Genomic DNA, 18,385 nt, shown 5'->3' on the forward strand with positions numbered 1-18,385 from the left:
TTTAAGCCACTAAGTTGGTGATAATTTGTTACAAAGCAGTTAAAAAAATAAGCAGAAAACAAAAAAACTAATACACACCCTTTCCACATCTTCCCATCTTGAACATGATGGCTGGAGCTATGGAAGCCACCTTGTGACCATGAGGCAAGCATTTGAAAGAAAAAGGTAACATGTTCAGGATGGCAGAGAATTAAACAGATCCCATGTCCTTATGATAGACTGTTAAAAAGGTTGTGATGAGTCAAGACACCCTGGGTGCACAATGTTCTACAACAGGACATGCCACTCCCCCACTGACAGTAGGGTCTACTTCTCTACACCCTAGTTCCTGCAGACTAGGCTGGCCTTACGCTTAGCTTTGAGCAACAGGACATGGGGGAAAGTAACACTCTGGGAGTCCTGAGAACCCAGCTTAACAAGCCTCATAGTTTCTACCATTCCCTAGGAGAAGAATCCAGTCACCATGGAAAGAAGTCCAAAAAGAGAGCAACCACGGAGGAAAGAATGAGGTTGCAGGCATGGAAATGAAGCCAGCTGACACCACAAGAAGAGACAGGTCCATTGTCCTGGCCATCCCCCATCCACTGGAGCCATCCCAGCTTGGACCTCAGTCAGGTGCACCAATGAGGCCAGTCAGATCCCCCAGCCCCAGCCAACACCACATGAAATACAGATGAGCCACCCCTGCTGAGCCCTGACCAAATTCTCAACCTGCAGAATGGTGACAGGTAAACTGATCATTCTTTCAGGCCTCTAAGTTTGGAGTGATCTGTTACACAGCAGCAGATAATTAACTGAAACAGGCCCTTAGGAGGCCGCCAAGCACTGTCCCAGCCTACGCTGAAACACTGCCCCCACACCTGCTCCCATGAGATGCTCAAATGTCTGCTCTATCAACTGACCTTTGACGTCCAGATGGAAGAAGAGCCGCTGGCCCCCAGCCTCGCAGCTATACTCCCCGGCATCCGCCTGGCCTGCCTGCTGCACAACCAGCCTGCGCGTGCAGCCTGTGGCCTCCATGCACACTTTCGAGCTGGAGCTCAGCTTCTTCCCATCCTTGTACCATGTCACCTCCGTCTGGGCCTGGGCCACCTCGCAGCTCAGTGTGGCACTGGCTCCTGCCTCTGCCTGCAGCTTCCTGCGTGCCAGCTGCTCCTTAGCAAACACCACCTTGGGTTCTGGGGATGGACAGGGAAGGATGCACAGTCAGAGACTCCAGAGCACAGAAACTGAAGTTTCAGATGCAGAGGCTGCTCAGGCTGGAGCCCACTGATGACGGGCTGTCTGTGGCCCATGAACAGTGGCCTCACCAACCGCCAGCCGGACATGGGTTTGAGCAAAAGAGAATGCATATTGGAAGCTTCAAGCATCAGCATGGGGAAGAACTTCCCAAGGCCCATCAGCAACACGCAGCAGATACTCTGGAGTCCAAACATTCCACAACACCTTAGAGAAAAGCACCACCCCGGCAGAGTGCCCCTTTGAAAGGAAAAGCTGCTGGTACTGTGTGAAATGCCCACACCATGCCCTCAGCACTTATGAAAACTCTGCCTGAGAACCCAGAAAGCCTGGAGAAATAGCAAACACAGACACCCTCTTGGGTTCACGCTGAAAATCACAGGAGATGTGGGAACCTCTCTCCCACAAAACCATGACCCAAACAGACCATCCCCCGGCCACTTCTCCCCTGGTTTGCACTAAAGCCAGAGTTGCCCTATACCTGTCTGGGGTTTCCCTCAACACAGAGAGGAAACTCATACATCGAAAAATTGCTTATGAGGCCGGGCCCAGTGGCTCACGCCTGTAATCCTGGCACTTCGGGAGGGCAAGCTAGGTGGATTGCTTGAGCCCAGGAGTTCAAGACCAGCCAAGGCAACATAGTGAGACCCTGTCTCTACAAAAAATTAAAAAATTAGCTAAGCATGGTGGTATGCGAGTACCCAGCTCCTCAGGAGGCTGAGGCGGGAGGATTGCTTGAGCCTGAGAGGTCAAAGTTGCAGTAAGCCATGACTGCACCACTGCACTCCAGCCTGGGCAACAGAACAAATTCCTGTCTCTAAAAACAAAAATCTCTTATGCTACCTCTTAACTAGGATAACATGTACGCACAGTGATATGCACAAACATGTATGCACAGTGATATGAACAGATCTGGTGCACAATTCTATGAGTTCTGGCAGCTATCTGCACCTGTGTAACCCACACCCCACACCCACACAGCTCCCAGCTGCCTCCCCCACAAAAGCAACCACCATTCTCATTCCTAACCGTAGAACCTGTCTTCGAACTCTGAATAAATGAAATCAGAACAGTTTTCTCTTTAGGTGCTATCTGTGCCCATTAACTAGCTACAAATACACATGCAGACGAAATAGTATTAAAAACTAGAATACCACAATAAAAAATAAGCTAAAACACACCAAAACACACCATGCCCTACCCCTCCACCTGTCCCCACACCCTACTTGGCTCTGCAGAAACTCCAGTTTAAAGTCCCTTCATTTTTCCCCTGGGTTCTGCCTTCCTGTTTCTAAACAATATGTACATGCTATTGATCAGTGGGTAAGAAAGAATATGCAGAAAATAAAGAAAAAACCAATACAATGAACACCCACACACTCCCCACCTGCTAAAGAAAGAAGAACGCCATCACCACTAGTTCCCAGCCCCTCAGAGGTAACCCCAGCCTGAATCCTGGTTTTGGAATCTCCTTTTATTATCTCAGTACGTGTGTTTATTGAGGGTGAATGTGCAAGTCAGGCTGCTCTGCTCAACCGTTTACCCACTGTGTGACCTTGGACAAAGTGACTTCACCTCTGTGGGTCGACTTCCTGCTGTCTGAAACAGAATGACCAAGGATTCACACAGGTGACGTGTGTGGCACGCTAAGAAGAGCGTCTCCGGAGATTCCAGGCAGGAGACAAACCACAGCTGCCATGTGTTGCTGCCACTGCGTGTTGTTAACCACTAAACACATAACGTCATTCTGTGCTTTGTAACCTGCTTTTCCAGCACAGTGCTGCATGCGTCAATCGCCCTTCTTCAGCTGCAATGCAGAGCCCTGTGCTCCTGCTCGTTTTGACTGCTCTATGGTACTGCAAGGTACACGCAGACCCCAACTTCACCCAGTCATTCTTTTGTGTTTTATTATTATTATTATTCTACTTTTTCATGTTTTGTAAAGGCGGGGTCTCACTATGTTGCCCAGGCTAGTCTTGAAATTTCTGGCTCAAGTGATCCTCCCTTCTTGGCCCACCAAAATGTTGGGACTACAAGTGAGCCACTGCACTCATCCTACAGTCCCCTCTTATTTTTTGGTCCCTGGGCAATCCCTTTTTTCAAAGTTCCTTATACATTTGATGTCCCATTTCAAGTCATTTTGTAGAGGGTGGGTTTCTGAACATTTCAATGACGTTCTAGAAAAGACACAACTGTGCCAGGCACGGTGGCTCACGCCTGTAATCCTAGCACTTTGGGAGGCCGAGGTAGGCAGATCATGAGGTCAGGAGATCAAGACCAACCTGGCTAACATGGTGAAACCCTGTCTCTACTAAAAATACAAAAAATTAGCCAGGCGTGGTGGCGGGTGCCTGTAGTCCCAGTTACTCGGGAGGCTGAGGCAGAAGAATGGCATGAACCAGAGAGGTAGAGCTTGCAGTGAGCTGGGATTGCGCCACTGCACTCCAGCCTGGAAGACAGAGTGAGACTCCATCTCAAAAAAAAAAAAAAAAAAAAAAAAAGAAAAGAAAGAAAGAAAAGGCACAACTGACCTATGGGGAGAGAATCAGGGCAGCAGCTGCCTGGGGCAGGGTGGAGGGTGGACTGCATGAAGGAACTTTCTAGAGGGATGGAGATGCTCAGTACCTTGATGCAGACATGGTGGTGCATGGTATCCACATTTTCCAAAATCCCTCGAATGATACACTTAAAATCTGTGCATCAATTACATCTCAAATGTCATTATTAAAAAATTGTTGGGCCAGGCGCAGTGGCTCATGCCTGTAATCCCAGCACATTGGGAGGCCGAGGTGGACAGATCATTTGAGGTCAAGAGTTCGAGACCAACCTAGCAAACACGGCAAAACCCTTGTCTCTACTAAAAATAAAAAAATTAGCTGGGCGTAGTGGCATGTGCCTGTAATCCCAGCTACTCGGGAGGCTGAGGCAGGAGAGTCGCTTGAACCCAGGAGGCGGAGGGTGTAGTGAGCTGAGACTGTGCCACTGCATTCCAGCCTGGGCGACAGAGCGAGACTCCACCTCAAAAAGAAAAAAAAAGTTGTTGGTCAGGTGCAGTGGCTCACACCTGTAATCCCAGCATGTTGGGAGGCCGAGGCAGGCGGACTGCTTGAGGCCAGGAGTTCAAGACCAGCCTGGGCAACACAGCAAGACCCCATCTCTACAAAAAAATTCTTAAAAAATAACCACGTGTGGTGGCACATGCCTGTGGTTCCGGCAACTCAGGAGGCCATGTCAGGAGGATCACTTGAACCCAAAAGGTTGAGGCTGCAGTGAGCCAAGATCACACCACTGCACTCCAGCCTAGGTGACACAATGAGACTCCGTCTCAAAACAAAACAAAACAAAAAAACTGTTGGCACCAGAGCTTCCTTAATTTCATGATAACAAAGACAACTTCATATGTGCGATCAAATATTACACTGGAAATTTTAACTCAGGCACCAAGACAATGTAGATATGATAGTCCAACATAGGAAGCCGGGAGGAGAGACAAATCTTGAAAGAAGTTAGCAAAAAGCAAAAACCAACAAAAAATTACCAAAAAACAAAAAACCAGTTTTGCTGATTTGACCCTCTCCCTGCATACAGGGTAGCAGCCACAGTAGCATGGCAGCTACAGAGCAGGGTCTTGGGAAAGACCTCGCTGGATAGGGACATGCTGCATCCCTGCGTCCCATGCCCCACCCATGGAGCACCGAGAGGAGAGGGCTGCTCCCCCTACAACCAAGACCAGCACCTCCAGGGGACACACGGAGCACCTGTAGGCACCAAGGCACCACAGCGGCCAGAGCTGCTCACATGCTCCTGAGAGCCACCACCGTCCTTCCCAACCCCAAACTCAGCAAAGCCACATGTGTAGCTTGAGATGGGCAGGGATGGGTTCATTTACCCCACGGGGAGTGGTGCCAAAGCTGTCCCAGAGCTGGTGGCCAACCACAGGGGCATTCTGCCTCCCACCAAAAAGCCTAAACACTAAGGTGGGAGTGGCCAGAGGCCTCCCCGCATCACGCAGGCGACAGATGCACAGAGCTTCCTCGGCCAGGATCGGGCTGAGCCGAGGCAGCAGTAGGGGTCTGCAGGAGCGACAGGACTGCCCAGAGGTCCCAGCGTCCTCTGCAGGAAGAAGATGAAGATGTCCGGTGTTTTAGGAAGCAGAGGAAGAGAACGAGGTGGCCCGGAGGAAAGCATGACCTCGGCAGGGCACAGGCATGTGGACCCTCAGGGGCAGGTGATGGGGCTGCCGACGAACCCACCTGGGGGGCTCACTCTAAAGCCCTGGCGGGGCCCACACAAGGTCATCTTAACGCAACTCCAGTCAAGCATGAGCTTCCGGCACCTTCCTGGTTCTTTCTACTCTAGAGGCAGAAGCTACAGGCAGTAGCGCGGCCAGGAGGGGAAGACAAGGAACGCCGTCCCCACACACTGAGTCTGGGAGCAGAGGGGACACACTAAGGGTCCCCAAGGGAGAGGAGACTCCATGGTCAGCTGAGACTGCAGTGCCCTAAACAGAAGGCACAACTGCAGCTCCCTCAGAACAAAGACAAAAGCCACAGGTCTGTGCAAGGTCTCAACCAGGAGCAGAAAACAGGCTTCTGAATAAACACACAAGGGATCCTGGCTAGTGCAGCACAGTGCTCTGTGGGTGTGCACAAGAATGCTGGATTTTCTAACAGAACCACTGCGGGCAGCACAGCCATCCCTTACAGGCCAGGAACAGGCGACGCAGAGAGGGGCAGAGGTGCTGAGTGCCAGTGCAGCACACGCTCCACCGCCTGGACAGGTGCTGACCATGCCACTAGGGACCCACCTGCAACGTCCAGGCGGAAGGAGACCCTCTGTCCCCTGGCCTCACAGCTGTACTCTCCGGAGTCTGCCTGGCCCGCCTGCTGCACCACCAGCCTCCGCATACAGCCCAAAGCCTCCACGTGCACTTTCGAGCTGGAGCTCAACTTCTTCCCGTCCTTGTACCACGTCACCTCCATCTGGTCCTGGGCCACCTCACAGCTCAGCGTGGCACTGGCCCCCGCCTCAGCCTGCACCTCCCTGCGCACCGGCTGCTCCTTGGCAAACACCGCCTTGGGCTCTGGGATGCATAAGGGGGGAGGTGGGGTCAGAGGCCCTTCCAAGTGAGGTTTGCAGGGCCTGGTTCAGGTTATCAGACTCTGTACCCCAGGCACGAACAGTCCTGCCATGGGCTCCTCCATGGTCCGTGTGCTCAGGCATAGCTCTTCCCATGCACAGGCAGCTGTGATGCCCAACCCCTGCCCAGTGAGGGCCCTGGCATGTGCCACGAGGGCAGGGCGTGTGCCTACGAGAAGCTATCAATAGGGCCTGGTGGCCTGAGTGTCCTTCGCAGACCCAGCATGCTGTCTCTCTCTCCCCTAAACTCCCGCCTGTCCTGGAGGTCCACTGCCTATGGACACGGGCCATCACGTGGACCAAGACAGAGAGAGGGTTCAGCTTCACAGACACTCCCCTGATTATTCAAACAACAGAGAGCAGGCACAGGGTGTGTTCTACGTTGTGGATGAATTGGCCATTGGACTGTGAAAGGAGGGCTGGGCTGGCATGATTTTTAAACTTTTATACGTTAAACGCCCACATATTTCCCCCTGGAAGCCAGCCGGATAGTCTTCCAGAGCCTGGCCATGGGGCCTTCCCTGTTGTGGGGTCTGTGAGCGGAATCCGGCCCACAGAGGCCCGGCAGCCATGCTCCTTGAGAAGCCCTCTGTGCTCCTCCTTCAGCCTCCCAGCCAACATCTCTGAGCCCAGGAGGCTTCCAGAAAGAGCCAGGGCTCAGAGCCCCCTACATTCAAATCTTAACCTGTCAAAGACACTCCAGTCTGTGGCTCTGCTCAAAATCAGTCCCCTCATCCTAAAAACGAAGAGAAGGGCTTTAGAAACATTTCTGGCCCAAGCAGTTTGGGAGGCTGAGCTGGGAGGATTGCTTGAGACAAGCCTGGGCAACATAGCAAGACCTCATCTCTACAAAAAATACAAAAATTAGCTGGGCTTGATAGTGCGCGCCTATGGTCCCAGCTACTTGGGAGACTGAGGTGGGAGGATTGCTTGAGTCTGCGAAGTTGAGGCTTCAGTGAGCCGAGATGGTGCCACTGAACCCCAGCCTAGGCGGACCCTGTCTCAAAAACGATAAAATAATAAAATAAATAAAATACAAAATAAAATAAAAACACATTTTAAATGAAGTGCCAGCCCTAACCCTGGCCCACAAACACACAATACACAAAAGCGTCCGCAGAGCTGTGAGTGAGCCCTGGCGGCGAGGACGAGACACAGCAGGAGACAGAGGCCCATGTACAGATGGAAAAGATTATCCTAAAGCCTAAGAAAACCAGGTCCACGTCCACTTTCCACAATTTCCTTCATGTTATCTTTTCTTATTTTCTACATTTAGATTCTTTACCCACGTAAACGTTAGTTTTTCCCAAACAGAGAAGTTAGTTGTTAGTCTAACTCTGTTTTTCCCAAACAGAGAAGAAGTTAGTCAGTCATTTCTTTTCCCAAACAGAGAAGCAAATGTTCTCTGGGACGAGGCAGCAAACATAAGAAGCTGTGTTTGCTCATCCTGGTCTGCCAGCAGAATTCACCAATCCTGGCCCGGTGAATGAGCGCAGCCCTGGGGGACACAGTGCGGGTTCCCATGTCTCTAGCCTGAAGTACGGCAATTTTAGGAAAGGTAAGTTCAATGGTGCTGGCCCCTTCTTCTCCCTGCACGTGAGATAACGTCTGGCAGTATTCATGACTGTGCCTCTGTCATCTGTAACCAGGTGCACCCAGGCTGTGAGGAGCTCTGGCTCTAAAGGTACCTTCTGAGCAGCTGCAGAGCCTTCCCCACCTATGTATGAGCTGCAGACTGAAACTCTGCTTTGGAGCAGCTTAACAGAAAGTCTGAAAGACTCCTGGGCCGCAATCCTCAAGCCTTCTGAATAAAACTAATTCTTTTAAAACCTTGATTTTTTTTTCAGTTGACACTGTCAACCATTTGCTGGAGAAAAGAAGGGTCAGGAAGGTCAATCCTGCTCTGCTGGAGGCAGCCGGACCTGCTCCCCACCCCACATGGGCCCAGACGCATGCACACACAGCGTGCTCACCAGAGACGCGGAGCTGGAAGTCCACAGAGTCCTCGCCCACGCGGCAGGAGTAGGTGCCCTCATCCTGCCTGGTGACTGTGGCTGCCACCAGCCGGTGCCGCGTCCCCACATCCTCCTGCAAGAAGCGCTCACCAGAGTGGCCCAGCTCCATGCCATCCTTGTACCAGTGCACGTGGACGTGGGCTTCGGAGGTCTCACACTCAAACTGCGCTGGGCCCCCAGCCACGGCATCCACACAGCTGCCCGCCATGTCCTTGTGCAGAAAGCACGCGAGGCCTGCAGGACACAGGCTGGGTCAGGCACTGCAGAGGCCCTGAGCATGAACTTGGCCACAGTGCTCACAAGCTGGAGCTGGTCCGGCTTCTGGGACCACACAGGACACCCAGGCTCACCAGGCCAGAGGGGCCCTGCTTGGGCAAGCAGCCAGTGCGGCCTGCTGACTCTAACCTTGGGACTTGTGCCCACCAGAGCAACCACCCAGTTATGGAGTCCCTCCCCCTACCAAGCTGGGCTCGCCTCCACTGCCCTGTCCCTCACCCTCCCCACAAAGTCAGAGAACCCCACAGAGGCTGCCAGCTGCTCCCACCTTGCACGGACAGCTGGTAGGCGATGCGGCCCCCGCGGCTGACGCACTCGTAGAGGCCTGCATCGTCCCGGGCCACATCTCGCACAAGGAGCACCCACCGCCCGGCCGATGCCTGCACCTCATACTTGGGGCCTGGGGACAGTGTGCGACCATCCTTCAGCCATGTCACAGCCGCAGCCTGATCTGACAGCTCAGCCAGCAGCTGCGCCTCCTCGTGCAGCCGAGCCAGCACCTCCCGGGCAGCTGCGGCTGGCGGCTTGTTGGCAGTCAGCCCTGGGGCCGCTGGGGGCCGGGTATGCGTGGCCAGAGGGGAATGGATGGAGGGGCACAGAAAGGTGAACAGAGGGGAATGGACGGAAGTGGAGACAAGGAGAGACAGACACGGGGCACAGAAAGATAAAGGGAGGGACCCAGGAGAACAGCACGGGAGGACAGCGAGGGAGAGGCAGGCAGGGGAGACAATGGCAGAACAGAGGTCACAGATACACCAGAGAAGCAGGGGAGACGGAGGTGAAACAGCCAGGCATGGGATGGCAGAGACAGAAAAAAGCAGGAAAGAAACGGAAGGGAAAAGATTAACAAGATAGAGGAGGCAGGAGGGGGAAAGGAGGAAAGGGGGGAGACAGACATGAGGCTCTGCCCAGCAGGACCCCTGCAGCCCCAGGCCCTCACCCAGACACCAGGGACCAGTGCCACCAGCCAGCCTGGGTGAGTCCTCGCACGCCCACCACCCTGCCTGCTTCATCCCAGTGACCTGCAGGCTGACAGGGTGTCCTGGGGCCCTCAGACCTGTAGCAGCCCTACCTGGAGCCCTGACCCCGCCCACCCTGGAGAAATGAGGCTCAGGGTCCCAAGCTGGGGCCCTCCACCTACCCTGGACCTCCATCCGGATGCTGCTCTCAATGCCGTTGGCCACGAACTTCAGCTGCGCCCCGTGCAGGCTGGCGGGCACCTCCCGGATGGTGAGCGTGTGCCGGGTGCGATCACAGTGGATCTCATACACACTGCTGGCCTTCAGGGCCTGCCCATCCAGGAACCACTCACCCGCTGAGGCCACCGTGAGGTCCACGGAGAAAGTGACCTCGCCACCCTCTACCGCCTGCACCGCCTTCAGCGGTGTCCTCACGGCCAGCTTGGGGGCTGTGGGGCAGGCAGCGTCAGAAAGGGGCCGAGGAGGAGTGGGGAGTGCTGAGGGGGTCTCTGCCTTCCCCTTCTCTTCCTACAGAGCCTAGACCTAAATGTTCCTCCTCCAGGAAGCCCAGCCAGCACACAGAGCTACCATAGCACGAGTCAGGCTCATGAAGGAACAAGGACAAGGTACAGCTGCCCTGAGACCCCTCCAGCATCCTACAAGCCCCACCAGAGTGGGGCAGCCCTGGAGCCCCATCCCCTGGGTCTGCTGGAGACAGGCAGGCTCCCAGGGGCCCTGTAGTGGGGTCACCTATCCTTCCCACCACAGACACTGCACCAGGGCAAGGCCTTGGCAGCCCCCCTCCCCACAGAAAGTCTCCATGAGGCCACTCTGGCCTCCCCTGAGGCTGGACCTGGGGGATTCCGGGGCAGGTGAGCAGCCCCATAGGTTGTAACAGGGAGGTCCCACTTACCCAGGTGGACAGTCCCCGGGAACTCGAGGTAGGGACTCTGACCAAAGCTGTTGAGAGCTGACACTCGGAACTGGAAGTTCCCCTCCTCCGCCACATCAGCCACGGTCAGCTCAGGTGTAGCCACCCATTCAGCCTCGTGGCACCTGATCCAGGTGTAGGTGCCAAGCTTCTTCTTCTCTACCAGGTAGCCGTCGATAGTGACAGGGCGTTCCCCATGGGGTGGTGGGGACCAGCTGAGAATCACGGAACTCTCCGTCCTGGCCTTTACCACAGGATCCACAGGGGGTTGCAGGGGAGGCTTCCTGGGGGCTGTATAGAGGGTGGGCAGAGGTCACCTACTGGGAGCCTCTTCCTGAGCCCTGGGTCTGGAATCACCTGGAGGGGTGTCACAGGATCCCCAGCTCTCTTGGGGCTGCTCTGGGGACCTGGACCACTGGCCACAACCTCCAGCCCCAAACCTGCAGCCACTTCTCTGGTTGCAGCTGAAAGACTGCGCGGGGGCTCAGGGAGCCTAACCTTGGAGGGCCAGGGCTATGGTCTTGCCCCGCGGCCCTCCGTACAGCAGGCTGAAGCCCAGAGAGCTGAGGTAATGGAGGTCAGGGGACTGGGACCAGGGAGACAGCAGGGAAGCGCTGCCATCCTGGGAGCACCCTCAGGCCCTCACCCGACACGCAGAACTGGGTGGACGTCCGGCAGTCGCCAGCCATAAAGGCCACCTGGCCCACATCCTCCAGGCAGCACTGGGAGATGGTCAGTGTGTGGCGCGTGCCCTCCGCGGAGATGGCCACGCGGCCCCCGGCCACCACTTCCTCCTGGTTCCGCAGCCAGTGGACGGGGCCCACCGGGACCGCCAGCTCCACGCAAAACATAGCCGTGTCGCCCACGCGCACCGCCGTCTTCCGAGGGAGCTTTCGGAGGAGGTTTCCTGGGGTGGAGGGAGCCGGGCCAGTCAGACCAGCCCCTGCACGCCCCGCTCCAGACTCGCTCCTCCGCTCGCCCCCTGTCTCCCGGTTCCCAGCTGCATCCGATTCACTCCCCCGCGCAACCCCTTACCTGTCCCGCCGGCCCAAGTCCCAGCTCGGTCCCACAAGATCCCTGCCCACTCCGTCTCCCCTTCCCCCTAATCACCACCCCGTGCCCCGCCCGAGCTTGCTCCTCCGCCCCCACCTTACCTGCCCTTCCCGCCCCAGTCCCGCCCCTGCCTGCCCCAGTCCCAACTCGTACCTCGCAAGCCCAGTCCGTCTGCACCCTGCCCGCCCCCGTGCCCGCCCAGCCCGTGCGGCCTGGCTCCCCCCTCTCCCGCCCCCGGCTCCCTCCTCGGTGCCTCCTTGCCCCCGCTACCTCCCCGAAGCCGCCCTGTGCCCCGCCCCGTGCCCCGCCCCGCCTGCCTTGGACTGCGAGCTCCGCCACCGTGCGGCTGCCCTCTGGCGTCTCGCAGATGTACACCGCGTCGTCGTCGGCCGAGACATTGCGCACGGTCAGGCGGCGCTCGGTGCCCTCCTCCTCGATGCCGTACTTGGCGCTCGCCCACAACCGCGTCTCCTCCTTGAACCACGCGGCCTCAGTGGACGGCTGGGGCACCTCGCACAGGAACGTGGCCGACTCCTTCTCCCGCACCTCTAGATCTTGCAGCCGCTTTTTGAAGGGAACCGCGGGCTCTGCCAGGAGAGAAGACTGGTGAGAGGGGCAGGGCCGGAGGGTGCAGGACGACGGCGGGGTGGGAAGGGGGAAATTGGGGAATTGTGGGCGGGAAAGGAGACTGGAGGATGCAGAGGTGAGGGTGTGGGAAGGAATAGGGGACAGGAGCAGAGGGGCTGGGAGGCTGGAAAGAAGAGGGTGCAGGGTAGAGGAGTGGGCTGGGGAGAGGAGCGAGCAGGAGGCAGAGGGGCTAAGGGTTGGGAAGGGCGCAGGGGAGGAGACAGGAAGTTGGGGGGCGGGGGAGTAGAAGAGCAGAAGGCAGAGTGGTGGAGGTTGGGTTGGGAGCAGCGGGAGGGAGAGGGCGGGGCTGAGGAGGTGGGATCCCCTGCGGCCCCGCCCCTCTCACACCTCTCGCCCCTGTCTGTGGGCCAGCGGTGGCGGGTTGGGGGGACGGCATGCGAAGGGGGCGGGGCGGGCAGGGGACTGGGTGGGGAAAGCGGGTTGCGGGTCTTTAGGACAGGTCGTGGGGCGTCGCCCCCATTTTGCACACCCAGGAACGGACACCTGCAACCCTGGATTCCACGACCGGACAGACGCGGGTGGGAAACGGCAGACCGCAAGGGCGAAAGGACCCAGGTGCACGGGTTGGGGAGGAGCCTGGGCCCGCGCGCCCCGCACCCAGGAGCTCACCGCGCACTACGACCAGCACAGAGCTGTAGGTCTGGCCCACGAGGTTGGACGCCGTGCAGGTGTAGAGGCCGCGGTCCGACTGCTTGCAGAAGAGGATCTTGAGCACGAAGTTCTCCTGCGCGTCCTCGTACACCACGTGGCGCCGGCCCTCGGTCACCAGCTGGCCGTCCTTCTTCCACACCGTCTCGGGCTTGGGCTCGCCGGTCACGTAGCAGCTGAGGCGCGCGTGCTTGCCTTCAGTCACCGTGCAGGTGCGCGTGCCGGTGCTGGGCGGTGAGGCGGGGGCGCCCTCGGCGCGCATAGCCTCGCGCCGCCGCTGCAGGTGCGCCAGGAGCGCGGCCGTGGAGGTCCCGGGCCGGCTGGCCGTGTCCGCGGCGTCCGAGTCCACCACTAGCGCCGCGGCGGCGCTGGCAGCGCCCAGCGGGTTCTCGGCGCGGACCTCGTAAGTGCCGCCGTCGCGCGGCCGCGCCGCCCGAATGCGCAGCGCACTCGCCTCGCCGAGCTCCTCCACGCGCACGCGGGGGCCGTCGGGCTCACCCAGGCGCCGCCCGTCCTTGGACCAGCTCACTGCCGGCCTCGGGGAGCCACCCACGCGGCAGCGGAAGGTGGCCTCTGAGCCCTCGCGCACGCGGATGGACGTGGGCCGCAGCAGGAAGTGCGGCGCCTGCTCGGCGCACGCGGCCTCCGCGTCCACCTGCAGGCCCACGGCAGCGAAGGCCTCGCCTATGGCATTGCGCGCGCGGCACACGTATTGCCCACTGTCGCCCAGCGCCAGGTCCAGGATAGTGAGGCGGTAGAGGTCGCCGTCCTGGGCCAGATGGAAGCGCGCGCCGGCCGCCACCGGCTGCTGGTCCTTCTCCCAGCTCACCTGTGGCGTGGGATTACCCACGATCTGGCAGCTGAGGGTGGCGTCCTTGCCCACCGACACCACGAAGGCCTTGGGCCGGGTGAGAAAGCGGGGCGCCCCGCTGAACTGTGGCTGATCCATGAGGGTGGCGGCGGGGACCTGCAAGTAGGTGGGGATGGCCTTAGTGGGGATTGGAATGAGGCCCGGGTGCACCCCACCGTGCCGCCTGAGGAACCCAGTTCAACACCTCCACACATCCTATTTCCCCCCCACTCCCCGCGCCCTGAGGAAGCATCACCGGTGGGCACCGTGACCCAGAAGTGCAGACTTGCCCCTTTCTGGGCATTTGGGGTTTGGTAACCTTACCTGAAAACGGCTCTTCTAGCCGCTGAGAACATCTCCTTCCCTCTCCCTACCTACAGGGACCCCCTGCCTCAGCTGCAGTTACTGGAGCACATGTCCCAAACCTACACCCCCTAGCAACCAGGCAGGGCCCCCTCCCGCGCAGTGCCCGCTATTTTTGGTTCCTCCCAGCCTACAAGCTTTTCTGCACCTTCCTGAGGCAGGCAGACCTGCCTGGTGCACTGTAGGCCACTCCCTACCTGCGGGGTGGTATCTTTTCTCCTACCCCACACACTGCTGCCTCTCGGGCCTAAAACTTCAGCTGGCCTGTGTGTCCCCCACATCAAGAAGGGGAGGCTCGCTGAGCCCCGGCAGGCCTGGGTGCAGGAGGCCCACCATGGGCACCGGTCTCATGCCCGTCTCCTCTGCCTATCGCACAAGGAGGTCACCGGTTCTCCACCCTGGCAGGCTCCCCTCTGAGCCTCTTCTAGGTGAGATGCACCCTCTGCCCTGGGCAAAGCCCTTACTCCCTCCTCTTCCCCCCGACCCCTACGCAGCTCTCCTTCAGCAGTCCCTCCAGGTTGCACTGAGGGGCCAGTCCGGCCTGAAGCTGCCCTTGCTGCAGAGGGGCCTCACCTCTTCTGCAGAGTCACACACCTCCCTCCTCCCCAGGGGCATGCTCTTTATCCATGAGCGGGAAGGACTGGAAACCACTTAGCTGCTTGCTCCCAGGCCCCTCCACTGAGCCCCAAGGTGGGATTGGGATGCAAGGGCAGGGCACAGTCAGGGATCTGGCTTGGGAGCATAGCTGGGGGACCCCAGAGTCTGGAGCTGGCAAGGCCAGTAACATCCCCCCTGGAAGGGCTAGAGACCTCCAGGCTGAGACCAGCTGGGCTGGGTCAGCCAGGCCTAACTTGGTCACCCCACAGTTCTCAGCCACACTGGCCAGCTGGACATGCTGCAGGGTTGAGGGTGGACACCAGTGCCAAAGGCCCCAGGTGACACTGTCCTTTGACCACCCCAGGCGGACCCCAGCAGGCCAGCCGCCCCAGTACAGATCCCCCCATATAGATGGTGTGGGATGACACTACCCTGCCTATGCAGCTCTTCTGTAGGAACAGCGGGTGTGAGTGGGCCCCACTGGCACTGGGCTGGCCCAGGGCGCCTTAACTCCCTCCAGCCCTGGCAGGCACAACCACCCCATGGTGGAGAGGCCCCCGCCAGGGCACCTCGCCTGTACTCTCTCTCAGGCCACAGCCACCAGCTTCTGGGCCTGGGCTGCCCACTGTGGGCTGAGCCAGGGCGACGTTCCCGGGCCCTCCTCCTGGTCCTGTGATTCAGGTAGTTAATCCCCCTTAATCCCCTTGGGCAGTCTGAGGCTGGAGCAGGGCTGGACTACGCGCAGCGGGTACCAGTCTGCTGACTCACTGTGCAGTCAGCACCTATGCTGCAGCCCAGCCTCCCCACCCACAGCAGAGCTCTGGGGCTGGGGAGGACCTGGGCAGGGGCCTGCCCACAGCAGGGACCGGGGTCCGAGTTTCACCCTTTCTGGGAATTTGCCTCTAAGGGCTCCTCCCAGGACTCAAAGGGCTACTTTGACATCAACTCTGCAGGGCCCATGAGCTCTGGGCTGTCCCCAGCACTCTCCAAAGTCATACAGTCAGGCCAGGTGTGGTGGCAAGCACATGTAATCCCAGCACTGTGGGAGGCAGAGGTGGGAGGATCCCTTGAGCCCAGGAGTTCGAGGCCAGCCTGGGCAACATGTGAGACCCCCATCTCTACAAAAACAATTAAAAAAAATTAACTCGACATGGTGGCAGGTGCCTGCTGTCCCAGCTACTCAAGAGACTGAAGCAGGAGGATGGCTTGAGCCCAGGAGGTCAAAGCTGCAGTGAGCTGTGATTATGCCACTGCCCTCCAGCCTGGGCAACAGAGCAAGGCCCAGTCTCTTTAAAAAAAAAAAATCATATAGCAGGTCTGTGGGTTCCCCAAAAGCAGAACGGGGCATCCTCTCCCCCAACCTCTGCCACACCCAGATCCCCAGCTGGCCCTGCCAGGGTCACAGTGGAACAGATGAGGCAGCATGTGTGGGTAGCCTCTCTGGGCCTAGAGGACCGGGACAGGTCAGGGAGCTCCCGTTACTGCCTGTGCTGAAGGGACAGAGGTGCACAGGCTGACCTTGGCCTGGGAAGAGCGGGTAGACACTGAGGTCCTCATCAGCTGCCAGGGACGGCACTATAGCCCTGCATTCTGTCGCCTGGTGCAGGCCCAGGAGGCCGACTGCAGGGTCTGGGGGGCTCATGGCAGCCCCATCAGGAGGCGTCCCCACCAGTCAGCAGGCCTAGGGCCAGAGAGGGGCTCACCAAGCAAAGACACTTGAGGGTTCAGGAGTCATCCTCCTCCCTGACAACCCGTATCACAGATGAAGAAACAGGCCGAGCAGGAAGGGGGCCACCACGGTCACCCGTGGGGCTCCCAGGAATCCATCGGGCACTGGGACATCTGCAGAGGCTGTCTTTTTTCTCTGCCACGTTTTGGGTCTGGGCACCCCACGAGCTTCCCCAGGAGGGGGAGACTTCAGCCTCCCAGGAAAGCCTTTTACCTACCATGGACCACACTTGGGCTCCTCAGCCCCTTGAGGCCTCATTCCAACGCTGTGGGACCCCCCCCCCCAACCAAACCATGCCCCGGGTGACAGGCCCCACCCATAGCCGCCCACCCCTCAGCAGCCCCTCCACCCTGACTGTTGCAGAACTTTGCCACTCTGGTCTTCCAGGGGCCCGGGACCATCATAGGGAAGAGTCCAGAGTGGGAGGCAGCTCCCAGGGTGCCACCTCGCTGGCCCTCCCCACCCCTACACTGACAGACAACCTGGGCAGCCTGTGCTCCCGTGCCTTTCCAGCATGAAGTTCCAAGGGCAGCGCCCCAGGGCTGTGCTTCACCTTAGACCCCACCGGAGGCTTCAAGCGTTCTGGGGAAATTTTTTCCTGGAGTCAGGTGTCAGCGCCCCTCTGGCTGTCCCCTCCGCTGAGCCAACAGGCCCAAAATAGCCCCAGCTGTCAGCGGGCATCTATCTCAGCAGTGCTGGGGGCAGGGCCAGCCGGACCCCCAGGCCGCTCTCTGAGCAAGGGTCAACTCCGGGGTAGAGGGGACGGTGGGTGCAGGGCACCGCCCCGGCTACCCCGCAGCCCCAGGCCAGCCTAGTGGCTCCATCCCCATGTGAGCAGCCCAGCTCCGGGGCTCAGAGGGAGCAGAGGCTGGAACCCCAGCCCCGCCACAGGGAGCTGCACCGTGGCCAGACCCTGAAGGCTTCCCCACTCCCCAGACGTGACCTTTAGTGGAGCCACCCTCCAGGGCACAGAACGGCCCCCACCCTGCCCGGCTCTGTCTCCTCACCTCTCTCTATGGGGGCTCTGGGCAGCACGCAGGCTGGGGGCACAGGCTGGGAGGCAGGGGCTGCTGGGTCTCACCTCCCTCCGAGGGCCCAGGACCAGCAGGCTGCCTACCAGCAGCCCACACTCCGGCCGCTCCTCAAACTGGACGGGGACAAAAGGACAGGCGGACACTGTCAGCTGGAGAAGCCTGGGCCCGCCCCCACCCCACCCCTTGTGCCGGCCAGGCTGGCCCAGCCCAGCCCCAAAATAGCCCGGGTGTCACTGTCCCGGATTCAGTTTCACCCTTGGCCCTGTGGGAGGCAAAGGGCAGATGCTTGGGGCCACAGCAAGGGAGGGGGGGACAAATGCCTGTGTCCTTAGCAATGATGGAGGCCAGGGGTCACAGCCAGGGATGGGGGACCCTGTGTCCTCAGCAGTGATGCCAGCCAGGGGGCAACGGCCAGGGATGGGGAACAGACACCTGTGTCCTCAGCAGTGATGAAGGCCGGGGGCCACGGCCAGGGACAGGGAACGCCTGTGTCCTCAGCAGTGATGCAGGCCGGGGGCCACAGCCAGGGACGGGGGGGACCCTGTGTCCTCAGCAGTGATGGAGGCCAGGGTTGCCTGTGTTCTCAGCAGTGATGCAGGCCAGGGCCCATAGCCAGGGACGGAGAGACCCTTGTCCTTAGCAGTGATGCGGGCTGGGGACCACAGCCAGGGATGGGGGGACCCCATGTCCTTAGCAGTGATGCGGGCCAGGGGCCATAGCTGGCCTGCTCCCCCCTTCAAACCAGCATCCTGGCATGTGGGGCAGGAAGGAGCCTGGGGGACCCAGGAAGGCTCTGAGGGAGACAAGGGACCACCCCAAGGGGAGCCCAGGATGGATCTTGAGGCAGCCCCAGTACTGCCCCCAGAGGGGACCCAGGACCACCCCCTAGAAGGACCCAGCACCC

The 18,385-nt window shown here is 59.1% G+C and overlaps 1 protein-coding gene across 43 annotated transcripts in view; it reads right to left on the reverse strand.

Annotated features, from left to right (window-relative positions):
- OBSCN (obscurin, cytoskeletal calmodulin and titin-interacting RhoGEF) overlaps positions 1-17,618 on the reverse strand; it is a 170,381-nt gene extending 152,763 nt beyond the window's left edge. For 36 of the 43 annotated variants that reach the window (XR_010149907.1, XR_010149905.1, XM_016940305.4 and 33 more), the window contains exons 1-10: positions 17,455-17,618; positions 12,870-13,875; positions 11,930-12,199; positions 11,206-11,466; positions 10,542-10,850; positions 9,811-10,077; positions 8,938-9,219; positions 8,352-8,627; positions 6,047-6,322; positions 903-1,178 (exon numbers count right to left, since the gene is read on the reverse strand). Coding sequence is in view for 41 of the 43 variants with exons in the window: in XM_016940305.4 (XP_016795794.2) it covers positions 903-1,178; positions 6,047-6,322; positions 8,352-8,627; positions 8,938-9,219; positions 9,811-10,077; positions 10,542-10,850; positions 11,206-11,466; positions 11,930-12,199; positions 12,870-13,857 (3,205 nt within the window). In the remaining 2 variants the exon portion in view is untranslated. The remainder of the gene's footprint in view (positions 1-902; positions 1,179-6,046; positions 6,323-8,351; positions 8,628-8,937; positions 9,220-9,810; positions 10,078-10,541; positions 10,851-11,205; positions 11,467-11,929; positions 12,200-12,869; positions 13,876-17,454) is intronic. The other 7 variants (XM_016940394.4, XM_016940306.4, XM_016940294.4 and 4 more) reach the window with 4 other exon arrangements.
- Positions 17,619-18,385: the final 767 nt, after the last annotated feature.

This window comes from Pan troglodytes, chromosome 1 (assembly GCF_028858775.2).
Source record: "Pan troglodytes isolate AG18354 chromosome 1, NHGRI_mPanTro3-v2.0_pri, whole genome shotgun sequence".
NCBI classification, from domain to species: Eukaryota; Metazoa; Chordata; class Mammalia; order Primates; family Hominidae; genus Pan; species Pan troglodytes.